At 35.5% G+C, this 14,620-nt stretch overlaps 1 protein-coding gene across 3 annotated transcripts in view; it reads right to left on the reverse strand.

The window, feature by feature from the left end:
• Window positions 1–14,620, reverse strand: part of dock6 (dedicator of cytokinesis 6) — a 111,853-nt gene that overhangs the window by 28,319 nt on the left and 68,914 nt on the right. For all 3 annotated transcript variants that reach the window (XM_073945072.1, XM_068219443.2, XM_068219442.2), the window contains 7 exons: window positions 12,205–12,345; window positions 11,954–12,067; window positions 10,811–10,981; window positions 8,804–8,943; window positions 6,155–6,324; window positions 5,877–6,025; window positions 3,934–4,116 (listed from right to left, as the gene is read on the reverse strand). In XM_073945072.1, coding sequence (XP_073801173.1) covers window positions 3,934–4,116; window positions 5,877–6,025; window positions 6,155–6,324; window positions 8,804–8,943; window positions 10,811–10,981; window positions 11,954–12,067; window positions 12,205–12,345 — 1,068 coding nt within the window. The remainder of the gene's footprint in view (window positions 1–3,933; window positions 4,117–5,876; window positions 6,026–6,154; window positions 6,325–8,803; window positions 8,944–10,810; window positions 10,982–11,953; window positions 12,068–12,204; window positions 12,346–14,620) is intronic.

The following is a 14,620-nucleotide window of genomic DNA, read 5'->3' on the forward strand; positions in this document are numbered from 1 at the left end:
AGACTTTAAGACCTTGCAGTAAGGCTGCACGATTAATCGGAAAAAGATCAATTCAACCCCCCACATGATCCTAATACTTCAGCATTTCTATGATTCAGCCAGATATATTTTCAATGTCAGGAGAGAATCATTTCCACTATCGCGCCTAAAGCAAGCGAGCCAGGGCGAGCCAAGGCCAGTCGCATTTCCACTGTCACTTCCAAGCCTTATCGGGCCAAATTGGGGCTTTCTTGGGTTCAGCGGCCGACCTTTTTCCGCTGCTGAATACCTTGGGCCAAAGAGGGCCAACTGAGGCTTTAGGGTGGAGTGAAAAGAGAGGCGGAGTTTAAGGCGGACACAGTTTTCCGATCGCACACGAGTACATGCGCCAAAAAAATAAGAGAAAAAAAACATTTAGCCTTATAGACTAGGGTCTTTTTGCTTATAAATCGCCCTTATGTTTTCCTTTTAAATGTAAGGCTGTTGCTTAAAATAATAAAGTTTTAGTTGATAAGTGCATGCATTAAGTGATAAGCGTTGCATGCGCCGTGGGTTATGCCGGTCACTTGATGCAGAAGTATAAACCAGGTTTTAGACAGAGAGATCCTCAGAACTCAGAACCAAAGACCTAAAGACCTGAGAAAGGATCAGACCCAAGCAAAGAAACCTCAAAGAAAGCAGAAAGCCAAAAAATAGTAAACCCCAGAGACCCAGAAACCTCAGGTCAGAGAAAAGCTTGAACCCAGAGGACTCCAGGGAGCAGGTGAGGAATCAGACGAAATGGGTTAATCGCACAGCTCAGACATTCCCATCTCTGATACCTTCTTTCCTTTCTTTTCCATCGAGAGTCTAACGTTAGTTAAGTTTAGTGCGCCGCAAACCAGTAGTCCTCACAACTTGCACTGTTGCCGCTTCAAACTTGAAACGACCGACTCCACTCCACTCCAAGCCTCGCGAGGACAAAGAACAACCAGCCAGCCATGTGCTCAACAGAGGGAGCTTCTTCACATCACATAGGAATGCAAGTAACACTTCCATCTGAACTGGTGTAAACTAAATGCAACCCTATATAGGAGGGTAAATTGATTCATTTTGGTTTGCTTGGTTTGGTCTAACAAAATCCGAGGTTTTCCATCATTACATTCTCTCAACCTCTCACTTTACTTTCTTTACTCTTTTCTACACTTGTATGAATGTGTGTTTGTGTTAGGTGCTAGTTTCTGTTAAATTAGTCAATGAAGTTTAATTTTGTATAAAGAAAGGTGCCTGTGCTAGGGGTGTAACGGTTTACAAAAATCACAGTTTGGTTTAATACGACACAGTGGTGTCACGGTCGGTATGTTTTCGATAAAGCAAGGAAAAAAAGAAAAGAAAAAAAAATACAGAAGATTTCTCTGATTTAATGTATTAAAACTAACATCATAAAAGTATGATCTTGTTTTTGTTTTTTTTTCTTTTACTTTAAACAGTGATAGAGCTATACTTCTGGGGTTTCTGCTTAGCAGCAAATAAAACAAATCCTTTATACTCAAAACCAAAAAGCTTCCTAAAAATGTATGTAATATTGAAGTAGTTACACAAATAAAAAGAAAATAACAATTTAGTTTTGATATGGAACTCAGTTTCAATCTATTTTTAAGTTTTTTTTTTTTATTATTTTCAGAAAGATGAGTGTCCACCTTTTCTTCAGACAGCAGAGATCTGCTTGATTTGACTGTTACCTGCCATTTTAGTGGGTCTGAAAGCAGGAATTATTTGACTTAAATGGGTTATGAAGGAATAATGTAACAAGGCTCTATTATATTTAACTTTTTTTTTAAACCCGAAATTTCCACTACAGATTAAGGTCTCACAGGGCCCAAGATTAACCTTTTTTTCTTGGTACCACTGGTACTCCTAACTTCAAAAATGTAGCCACACCAGACAAATTTTAGTCGCACCCATCAAAAATGACGATTAAATAAAGGATTAAATAACGTTAGAACATCTCGTGCTTAAAATGTAAAGATTCAGGGGCCAACACTGTTACCTGAAAACTCCATCCCACCGGCTTTACTGTGAATGCTTTAGTCATAACGGACTTTAACTACTCAAAATCTTTTATTCACTCTTCGAAAAGTGTAAATGCTGGACTGACATTCAGTACATGATCACTAATCAGACCTGTCATTAGTTGTAACTCTAGCTGGTTTCTAAAACTAAATCTGTCAGTGTTGTTTTTATTCTCTCGGATCCAGACCTTTACATTTGTGTGACTGTAGCACCCTGTCATCGGAACTGAGTGATTGACAGCAGATATAAACCAATGCATTTGCGTTCTGCTTTAGCGCAGTGGGCCAATAAGAAGAGCTTGAAGGCGGGGCAACCATTGAAGCCTTTTTTGTACTGAATCGTTTTGTTTGCAATGCGTACCGTTACACCCTTAGCCTGTGCATTTTATGAATCCAATGTCTTAAAATTTGATCTTGCTACCCTGCTTAAACATAAATAGTTTTATTTTGATAGCAATAGCCGTAATTAGAGTCAACTGTCCGTTCAAATGATCGATGGACGATGTTCGGATTTAAAGAGTCGATTATTTTGAAGCCCCGTTCAAATGAATCTTCTTCCCTTTGAGATAATTCGCTATATTACCATAATTTTGAGAATTAACAATAATAATAGCCTACTCATATTAACTTTTATTTTACATCTACAGAATTGTGAGAAAATCGTGATCTTTATTTAATCAAAATAAGAAAATTGTGATTCTCATTTTAGCCAGAATAGTGCAGCCCTACCGTACCTTGCAGACGCCCTGATTTAATGTTTGTAAAGTGTTGCACAAAAAACACTTTTTTGCAGGTTATTTTCCACCCTTTTTTGGCCTTTGGAATTAAACAGGATGTTCAGACAAACAGTTTTAAACTGGCCCCTCCTCAAACAGCATCTTTGTAAATCCTTAGACTGTGAAAGATTTATATCAAATAAATCCTTGGAAAAAATTGTCACACAAACTTTTCAGTAGCAATGGTTGCAGATAAAAAAAAATACTATTATCTGTTATGTCTACATTATTTATAAAAATGACATTTCATTTTACACAATATAATGTTTACAAATGAATTTGGTGTTTCACAACCTAAAGCCTAAGTGAAAACACACACACAACAGAGCATGATATTTGACTGTTTTTAGTAAACAATTACTGTTTTTTTTGGCCTAAAAGAGTTAATCCAATAGTTTTTATTTCGACAATCATTTTAAATGAACAATTCTTGAAGTTTATTATAACTAAACTGTCTTTTTGGACAGCTAAAAATATATTTTAGTTTTAAGTCGGAATATGCATTGTTGTGGTAAAAAAATAATCTAAAATAAGGAAAAAACGCTTTATAGAATTTTTAGGTTTAATTTGCAATTAAACACTGCATGCATTACATAAAGTGGTATATCTCTATGTCTATTAGAGATGTCTGTCAGTATGGTTAAAAAAATCACTATAGTATTGACTATGAGACATATTAGTATATTTTTCTGTGGGTGTCTGACAACTGAAAATAGATCTGGCAGCAGATTTCACAGCCTCAGTCACTTTTTTACCTTGCACCTCTTTAACATGTATTATTGTTTATTTAGGATGTGCATTTACATTCTGATTCCAATGCCTTATTTTTAAATTTTTAAAATCACTATAATTAAATGAAATATTCTTAGGCATAAAAAATTATGTGTTTTCTGAAAGAGTGCACTTGCATTGTGATGGCATTATATAATGAGTGGCATAAAATGGTCTTAAAATGACAATAATATAGTTTATCGCAATATATTTTGGAGCAATATATCGTAGGACAAAAAAAATCCTACAAATAATGCATTATGGAAATGTCATTATTTCCCTAATTCTAATTAAAAAAATGCATTTAAATCTTTATCAAATCCATCCTGATCAACAGGGAACATGTGTTAATGTACCTTGTATTCGAAACAGGACAGACAGAGGTGGAGCAGATCCAGCAGACGGTTGATCTGTGGCACAGACAGGTCTGAAACCCATCGCTCCAGCAGCCCTGCATCAGCGTTCTTCCAGACCCACAGAAAACACACCAGCAGCGTCCTGCTGCACTCCGCTGAGAGGACACCACACTGGCGGCCAGCCTGATGGAGACACAAATAAACCCACATTTAAACACAGACCAAACACAACAGAGCCGGGCCCCATCGGACACCACATCCGGCACGCACAGAGGATGTCCTTACACACCCGAGCGGATAATAAACACTTAAACACACATGTTTTTTATTTCCTCAGCTTTGTGCGAGTCATTAATACTCACTAATGACCAGGAAACACTGTTCGTAGGAGAGAGTGCAGTAAAACTGCACTTCTAGTGGAAGAGATCAGGACTGTGGCACTCAGAATGAACATGAGTATATGTGTGTATGAAGAGCTTCTCTAATGGTGAAATTGAGAAACTGCAGCCATGAACATGAGGGAAAATTCCAGAAGACCATGAACTGTTTATCACAATTACTATTTACAGGGTTCATACACATTTTTACTACTAAAATTCCATGACTTTTCCATGATTTTCCAAGACTTTCAACTCCATTTTCATGACCTAATGTTTAATACAATGTCTAAAAATGCGTGATAAAAGAAAAACATTGTCAAATTTATTAAAGCATATCGTAAAACAGGCAGCAATCTATTCTGTTTAAATTTATGTTTATATCTATGTAAAATTTATTTAGATAATGCTTATACCGCAATAATAATTTAAAAGTATGTGATTGGCCAAGAACAAAAAAGAAATAAAACAACCTAACCTATATTCAAGTACAGTATACAGATATCTGTTTTCCATGACTTTTCCAAAACTTTGTGGGTTTTTCTTTTTTTCCAAAACTTTTTCAGGCCTGGAAAGTGCCATCCAGACTTTTCCAGGTTTTACATGACCGTTTGAACCCGTTATTTATGTTGATTGGCTTTTATATTCAATTTAACTACAGCATCAGACTAAGATTTGGGTGTGTGTGGGCATGAAATGAAAATATAAATTTATTAATGGTATTAATGGCAAGGTAAACCTTCAAGTTGGTCATTTTCATTTATTGCATTTCTTAAGTTCTAAATAAAATAAACAAAAAAATCAATAAAGTGAAGTTGCTTAATAAAGTATTACGTTTATGGCTTAAATGCTTTAAACCATAGATGTATAAACTAGGGCCCACGGACCAAAGTTGGCCTATGGTAAAATTTGATTTGGCTCGCCATCCCATCTGAGAAAAGAGGCAGAATGATGGGGATGGTTTAGAAATTGTCACTTCAAATCTAATGTAACCTTTTATTTGTTTGTTTTATAGTTAAGCTACAAAAAACCTGAAATTAAAACTGAAATTAAATATTTCAATTAAAATGTTTTAAATTAATCCAATTTAGCTTAAAAAGTACTTACTAACAAAAGAATAGTATGTTTGCCCAGAGTGCATAGTTGAGTTCTTAAAAAAAAAATAGTAATAATAATTCAAAGCTTTTTCTCAAAATGTGTGTCAAGAAATTAAATCACCCCAGAGTGGATGAAAACATCCGCAACAGCACATAATAATTAAATCTATATTTGAGGAACCAAAAAAAAAGTGCCCGCTCGAAGGGCTACCACGGAATTATTAATTAATTATATATTAATAATATTATAAATATTAATAAATATTGATTAATTCAGGTCTCAATTACAGAATTAAATTACCTTTTTTATATTGCAATAGAAAACAATTATTTTAACCAAATTGACACTATTACAGTTTGAAGTATATGAATCAAATACAACTTATTGTAAACAGCACCATTCATCATGTGCAACCTCCATTCACCCAGTAACGATATCATGCTTTGTGAGCAGTACACAGGAACTCACCACTGATGGCAGAGTGAAGGGATTGGCTTTGGAGTGGGGCAGCGGTGAGCCAGCGATTGCCATGGCAACAGACTGGCTAATGGTGCCGTTGTCTGGGTCGTTATCATCGGCGAGCGCCGAGGCGTGACGCACCCGCTGTGGAGACGTGTCTGCCACACACAGATATGATACAGATACAGATCTCAGCTGAAATAGGACTTTTGTTCAGTGTGTAATGACTCCTGAGCTCAAAAACAAAAGAGTTCATAGAAAACAAGGGAAGAGAGAGATCAGCTAACCGGTGAAGTCGTGGAGCTTAGGCAGCGTCTCCATGATGATGGGGATGAGGGGCAGGTAGAGCTGGGCCACGTGCGAGCGAACCTGAGGGTCTGTGTATCTGGGGTCTGCATCGTGACTGCATAGCAGAGAGTGAAGCGCACTGATGGCCTTCTTATGGAGAAAGAACACACTGAGGAAGAGACATAGAAAGAGAGAGAGGGAGAGGGAGAGGGAGAGAGAGAAAGAGAAAGAGGCAGGGAGAGAGAGCGAGACAAGTGTGACTCGAGGTGTTATACAGCCCATGTCCTATTTATAAGACAGTCTTAAAAACAGGTCAAAAATTGTTTGTTTTTTCTTTTTTCTTGTCTAAACTTAGAAATTTTTTTGGAGTTCTTTCTTTGATACTTTTTCTACAATTTTCAAAATTTCTCTTGAACCATGCCCCTTGATTGCTATTTTTGGTGTAACGGCTATGTTGAAGAGGGCTAATGTTCTAGCCATTGTGTCACTGATAGCCCGGAGATGGATTTTATTACACTGGAAGTCTTCTAAACCACCTCCCACTGCCTCAGGGTTAGAAGATTTGATGTCTTTTCTATATATTGAAAAAATTAAGTTTACATTAAGAGGTTCAACTGAAAAAAAATATAAAAACTGGGATTCTCTAATTAATTGTCAAGAATACTACACACCTCTTTGCTGATTCATAAGATTTTTTTCCTTTTCTTTCAAGAAAGATCTCTGCCCTTTTTATTAATGTGTGCGTGAGTTATTTGTATTTTGTGTGTATTTATTTAGTTGCTTTAACATTTCTTTTAGGTGCTAATGTTGTTTTTGTGCTTTTTTTATTCTTCTCCTTGAGGGTGGGATGAGGGCTGAGGGTTTTTGAATGTTCCCGTTTACCCTTAGTTATAAACAACATCACATACTACCATGGCAAGGATCACCTCAGGTACAGAATATGTGCTTTAGTCAATGTTAAATGCGACCAATGTGAGTTTAAACACCATTTTACGTGACATTTATTACCATACTTTTGAAAGCAGAAGCAAATAGTTGACTTAAGATCTTGAAAAAAAATAAATAGAAGACGGTTTGGAAACGACAGTCAGTGACTCACTGCAAATCAACAACATCAGGGTTTCTGCATATTATCTGCTAATCTCAAATCAAATTTAAGACTTTAAGACCCTTTTAAGAAACCTAAAGAAGGGCATTTAAAAAAAATGTCACGAGGAATCCTGTAATTGATTTTAGTTTTTTTAGCTGTTGTGAACTGTAGCTCTTTGCACTATTAGTCATTAGATGGATATCGGCCCAAAATGAGTTTCTTTACTTGGACAAAGCAAAATTAAGACCTGTTTAAAATGATTTAGGACCTATAACACAATATGTCAGTGAATTTAAGACTTTGCAAGGTATAAAATTTAAGACATTAAGACTTGATTTTTTAAGACCCTGCAGAAACCCTGAAGATCAGTACTCAGCCAATGTACTTTTAATAAAGTTAAATAGGTTAAATTTGTATTAAATAGATTTTAAATCTTACCATTTCGTCAGGAGTCCTGTGGTGGGTATTTAAATGAGTGGCTTGTATTTAAATGTTTCATGCCGTGGTGTGGTGTGTTTGATATATTGAGGCTACACGTGTTGTTAGGACATGGTGTTACTGTTTAACATATCACTTTTGCTTTTTCACTATAAATGTGTTTTATATTGTACATAGGAACAAACACATAGGTCTCAAACTAGATTCCTGGAGGGCCGCAGCTCTGTACAGTTTTGCTCCAACCCAAACACAGCTGATCCAATTAATCAAGGGCTTCAAGAAGACTGTTTTAAACTACTAAGAAGGTATGAGTTGGTGGTTGGAGCTAAACTATGCAGAGCTGCGGCCCTCCAGGAATTGGCTATGGTCATGGACCACTAGTCTAGAATGTATATTCGGAAGCCACCGGATGTCAGTGACTTGAGTTAATAACTTAAAAATTAGCAATATTTTTGATACAAAACACATTGATCTGCTTCAGAAGACTTGTTAACACCCTGGTGGTGTATTGGTTAGTTTTATGATGGATTTTTGTTTATAGGTTAGTTTTATGATTAATGCTTAAAAAAAAGAAAAAGAAAAGCCACTACATATATTTCTGCAGATTTTACAAAGTCAAATTTAAGATCACTTTAAGACAATTCTGAATTAAATTCTACATTTTTACAGGGCTAAACGCTAATAATTCTTTCTAATGGACAGTGGATTTTTTTTTTACTTGTCCAATTAAAATTGAACCATTTCTTAGCCAGATCTTTGAAATAATGTGCTAAAACAAGTAAACTCTAAATATATACATATACTTTCATATACAATTGGGTAGTTTTACATGGACAAAAGGAAATTAAGACCTGTTTAAAAAGATTTAAGACCTTAAGCAGCATATTTTAGTGAATTTAAGACTTTTTAGGTCAATACATTTTTTTTTATTTAAGACATTAACACTTTTTAAGACCCCACGCACACCCTTACCACCTATCCAACACCATTATACAGCATGAAGGAGCAAGAATGAAATTAACAACTACCATTCATCTGACAGAAAACAAGAATGGATGTGATTGCTGATTCTGCTATGGATGTCATCTTGTGAGTATTTGAGTGTATTAGAGCTTCTAACCTCTCTCCATCCGGCTCCAGGATGAGTGACAGTTCAGCTAACAGCAGGCCTGAGAGAAAGTGCTGCTGGCGAAATGGCACTGACAGCTCAAACATGCTGACCACACCTTGATCCTGAGCATGACTGGAGAATGCAGAGCTCTACAAAAGATAACAAGCAAAATAACTGATTTCGGGAAGGATAACATGCTTAAGTGAAACTCAATTTACACCCTGAAAAAAAAAACTCTTTTGAGTGTCCAGCTTGATATACGGTGTTAATGTGGCAGCAGAGAGCAATAAAACATCCATCATGACAGGATTTAAACTTCACAGTGAGAAACACAATTACAAACACGACTAAAACTCTACATTTGTGAGGTTTATGTGAATGGGATTGATTTGTTTAAACATTTGCAGCAAAGAATTTTCTCTAATCCACCCAGCAGAGCACGAAGCACTCGGCTTTCGCAAGAGTGGAATAAACCAAACTGTATTACTGCCACATCCAACAAAACAAACATGTCAAGCTTGAGGAGTAAAAAAAGTCAAATTAACATCCATCATTCTTAGTTATTTCTCAAAAGCAGTATGACATAAAGAATTCCTTTAAAAAACCATCGCACCAGGATTTTACAATAACATTTTTCATTATATTTGCAGCCGAAAATGATTCTGTGATGTCTTTTCTCATTTTTGTAAAAATGCTCAAATATTTAACTTTTTTCCACTTTCTTTCATCTAAACAATATTGGACTAGCAAAATACTGGAGGAACTGAAAAATGTCCTGGTGTGCTAGGGCTGCACAATATATTGCTTCGGCATCTATATCGTAATATACCCATTAAAAATAGTCACATCATCAGATATGCAATGTTGAGTCCGAATTATAGTTAACTAGGAGCTGCAGAATTGTATTTATTCACTGTATTAATACAGTGGTCGCTTGTTATTCGTGGGAGTTCTAAAAGTTCTAAAAAAAACCTGTGATAAGCGAAATCCGCAAAGTAGTCAGCTTTATTTTTTACAATTATTATGGATGTTTTAAGACAGTAAAACCCCTCATTACACACCTTATAAACTTTTCTTAGATAGGCATTAAAATTTTCACACTTTTCTCTCTTGTTTAAAACTCTCAAAGTTCAAACTTTTATATATATATATAAAAAAAGGCCAGGTATTATAAAATAAAACCAAAGATCAAAACCTGTTAGGAGCAAACATTTATTTCTGTCAGCAAAAGATTCATAAAGCTATTTAGCTTCTGTGCAGAAAAGCAGACTCCATCCTTAAGGGATGCGCTGCAAAAATTCTGCGTAATTGCGAGGCGACGAAAGGTGTACCAAAGTTTATAGTAAGGGACCACTGTACATTATGTATATAGGATTTATGCAAAATTCCCACTCAGAAATCCTGTCTTGTTTCTACTGCAAATATCTACTTTTCAAAGCAAAAACAAGATAACTTTACTTAACTTTGACTTATATAGTCTGTTGAAAACAAAACAAAATTTTTACTTGATCTATATATTATTGAATATTTGGACTACAAACGAGACAAAGCTAAGTAAGCAAAGCATTGTGATTGTTTAATTTCTGTACTTAAATACTGTTAGGCTTCCATGAAGACTGTCAAAAAGATCTTGTAAAAACTGTATTAATGTCGCAATATTTATAGCAGAACAATAAAATAACACAATATCAGATTTTTTCATTATCGTGCAGCCCTATGGTGTGCCTTTTCACAACATGTCATATAATCATCACATGCTCAGTTAGCAGCTGATAGAAAGTAGTCTCTTGTGGTGACTGATATAAATACTTTTTAAGTTAAAAAAATAAGTTCACTATGAAACTGTGGGTGGGACGAAAGGCTTTTAAACTGGAGGCTACATGGTGTTGGGCGTTGGGAGTCAGCTAAAAGGTTTGGAGTAATAAATAAATAATATAAATACACTAAATTATACAAATAAACAAAAAAGGTATGTTAGGGCAGTACAGAGCACTACTGTCTACAGTGTAAGAGTACCTGTGAGGTGGTGGAAGATGTGGAGGGTGAAGGGGATGCTGGAGGACTAAGAGTGGCGCAGGGTAGGTTGAGGATGACGTAGTGCTCGTGACTGCAGATGATCCGGATGAAGTCCATCCTCAGCGCTGTTAGAGAGCTGGGATTCTGCGCTGTGTGCAGCTTATTATTAATCTGAAAAGACAAACGCATCACAGTGATTTCTTAAAGTGGTCATATTCACATGTGCTGTTTTACATCTAGCGCACTAAACCACCTGCAAACCATATGTTCTAAAATGTCAAGCAAACCATTCATTTTAGAGCAGGCATTTCAATTAGGCTTGCTATACTGAAAAACGTATACATAGAAACATGAACATCGTTTAGTCACCAACGCAGCAGAAAGTTAACAAATGTAGATCACGGTGTACATATAAATGTTTAGCCCCACCTTTAAAGAATAATCATGTTGTATTTATGGTATCCATATAAATTGTAAAAGCAAAAAAAGAAAAAAAAAGCTGCATTATTTAGGCAGACAGGGCAATAACCTCATATGAGATCCACCGATAGGAAACCACAGCAATCCAATAAACTCTTGTTTAATAAAAGTCCCCTCTACTTTTTTTTTTTTGGTCATGAAGCCATTTCACTGTCTCAATAGGGAAAAAGGGGCGGTTCAAAAAAAAATTAACATTTCCTCATTTACTCACACTAAATTGGTTCTAAATGTTTACAAATGTCTTCTGTTCAACACAAAACAAAATATTCCGAAGAATGTTGGAAAAAGCAGCCATTGACACCCATAGTAGGAACAAAAAACACCTTGGAAGTCAATGGCTGCTTTTTATCCAGCGTTTGGTCTTACTTCCTTTCATCTAACAAAAGAAAAGAATTCAAACAGGTTTGAAAGAAATGAAGGAAAAACAAATACATTGGAAAGTCAATAATTACAGGTTTACACCATTTTTAAAAATATCTTCCTTTGTGTTTAACAGATAAAAGAACATAATAAAGGTTTGAAACAAGTAACGGGCATGTAAAAGATCACAAAATTTACATTTTTGGAAAACTATCTCTTTAAAACCTAATTCAGCTGCATGGACAATAAACATGTCACCACTGTCAAAAAAACCCCACAAAGGATGTGTGTTTTCGCATGTACCTGTTTATAATAAGAGCGAACAAGGTTGAAAACAAAGCCTCTATCCATGAGAGAGAGCAGGTCATTAAGGAAAAAGGCCAAACTGCTGTTTAACCTCTCCACAAGCTCCACATCCTGAAACACACACAGATATGGGATAAGCATGCTTCCTGTTGTTTCATAACAGGAGTCATAAAAGAGAGCATCATAAAGTCTCAATCTGTCTCTTATCTCTGCAGATCCAGCAATAAAATGAGATCTTCTTTTTATACCTTGTGATATCTGCTGGCTATGTCTGCGCTGATGGCACACACTAAGGCTGCAATGTCATCCACAAAGCGGTCTGGAAAGCGCTGGCGTCGGGGCATGTCCAGGCGTGAGGACAGGAACAGATGATGGGACATGCTCTTCACCTGTTATCACACAGAGAAAAATGAGCGATACAATCCTGACTTAAAAAACACACCAAAATATAAGTGTTTCAAAACACACATGCCCAAAATTGATTGAAATTAAACTTAAAATTAAAGGGATAGTTCATCTAAAAAAAGAAGTTTTTTCATTTTCATTTGGGGTAACTCTCAGTTTAAAAGACTAGCCCATTTTGAACTGAATTGTGGTGATAATTGTAGTGATATGATACTTATCCTGGTTATAGTAAGCATTTTAGCATTCAAATGTATAGAAAATAAAGCATAGTAGCAGTCAATACAGGAAAGTACAAAAATATATCTTCTGAGCAACATGGAAAGGCAGCTTTGTCCATAATCATGTAATGTGTCTAAGAAAAAAGAACGCTTTAACAGTATTTTGAACATGTTACTCAAATTTTACATCTTTTGGATTTTTTTACTTAGTTTAAAACTCAACCTTTTAACTTCCAAACTAAGAAAACATTTTCTTTGGTTAAATTGTGTTTCTGACACCCCTTAAGCACAATATAAGTTGTTTTATTTAATGATAGCCTACTGTACAGTACATGGACTACAATATATACACTAGATATCGCATAAAGACCCTGAGCATGCACCAACATCGCCTCCACATTTGTACAGTGCTCCCCAGGAGATATGTCATTCAACCGCACTAGTCAAGACTAAAACCAATCTAAAGATGCTGGACTTCTGCACTGCGTACAAGTGTATTAACTAGCAAATAAAGAAAAAGCATAAAGGCATCACATTTCATGGGTAAGATTTCATTTTTTATGTTTTTGTAGGTTATGAACTTTTGTGCTCAACAAGTCACGTTATTAATGATAGATAATACATTCAAGGCAAACTAGCACCAACTCACACTAAATACTAAGCTTATGTTTAGTTTTGTTGAATAAAATCAGAAAACAAAGTAAATGAAGTATGACAAGAAGATGCTGCAGTGCCAGAAACTTTTATTATTGTCAGCTAAGTGAAGTAACGTCTAGTTTTTGAAGTAACGTAAAAGGGTGCCTGATAACCAGGGCCAGATGTAATCTGCAGACGTTTTTTGCTATTTCTGTGGAATTATTTTGGGAGTATCATAACTAAAACCTTTTTATGTGAAATAAAAATAAAATATCTTTTTAACATTTATTTAATGTTTAAATGCAAATACAATTAGAACCACATTATTTGGTAAACAAAGCAAGTCAGTCATATAATATTTATCTACTAAAAGACAGAAAGTATTACTTTACAAACTGTATTGTACATAAATCAGATGAACATTTTCATATTAGACAATAATATTACTGAAATTAATTTAAAAACTGAATAAACATAGATTTACACACATTTTCTCAAGTAAATAAACAGAATTAATGATGGGCTAAAAATCTGCTGAAAATCTCCGGAATTCTGTGCGCGTAGATTCCGAGTGGGCCTACTGATAAAATAACAGTGCCTGCACCTCAATGTGCATTCTGTCCACCCTAAATTATTAAATATTACAAATGTTATATACAATTTAGATTAGACAGGTGGATATTATGGACACTGAGATGCAGGGATATCGATAGTGAAAACTCCCGATTATAGATATATGTATATATGCATATATATCTCTGGCTAGGAATGGCCTGTCCTCCACTGCACCTTGGTCCCGCATTCATTTCAAAGGAGCACTACCTTGTACTAAAATGGCAGCTCTATCGACTTATCTTCCAATAGACAACAATAGTGTAGGTGACATCTAACGTAAATATCTATGTATATGAACAAGAGGTCAACTAGGTGATTACAATGCCAGTTAAAGAGTTAATGTAGGCTGGTGGAACAAAACCACTGAACAATCTTATTTAGTCATAGTTAAAGGGTTAGTTTTCCAAAACAATTCTGTTAATAATTTTTCACCTTGATGTCATTCCAACCCACCATGACCTTTGTTCGTCTTCAGAACACAAATTAAGATATTTTAGATGAAATCCATCATAGTCCAGAATAAAGCTACAGGAATACTTTTGTGCACACATGAAATAAAAATTAATAATAACTTTATTCAACAGTTTCTCCTTTTCAGTGTCAGTTTAGGGTGAACTTAAGGTTTACAAGAGCGATGTTCTCTTTATGTGTCGAGCTCGGTCACGTTGCTGATGTAAATTTCTGGACACATATGCTTTGTTTTAAATGAAAGAAGTCGTGCACCTGGGGTACAACGGGGTCTCAGTGTAAATTGCTTGTAAACGAGACCCCTATACTGACACTGAGGAGA

Source organism: Danio rerio, chromosome 3 (assembly GCF_049306965.1).
Source record: "Danio rerio strain Tuebingen ecotype United States chromosome 3, GRCz12tu, whole genome shotgun sequence".
Lineage (NCBI taxonomy): Eukaryota > Metazoa > Chordata > Actinopteri > Cypriniformes > Danionidae > Danio > Danio rerio.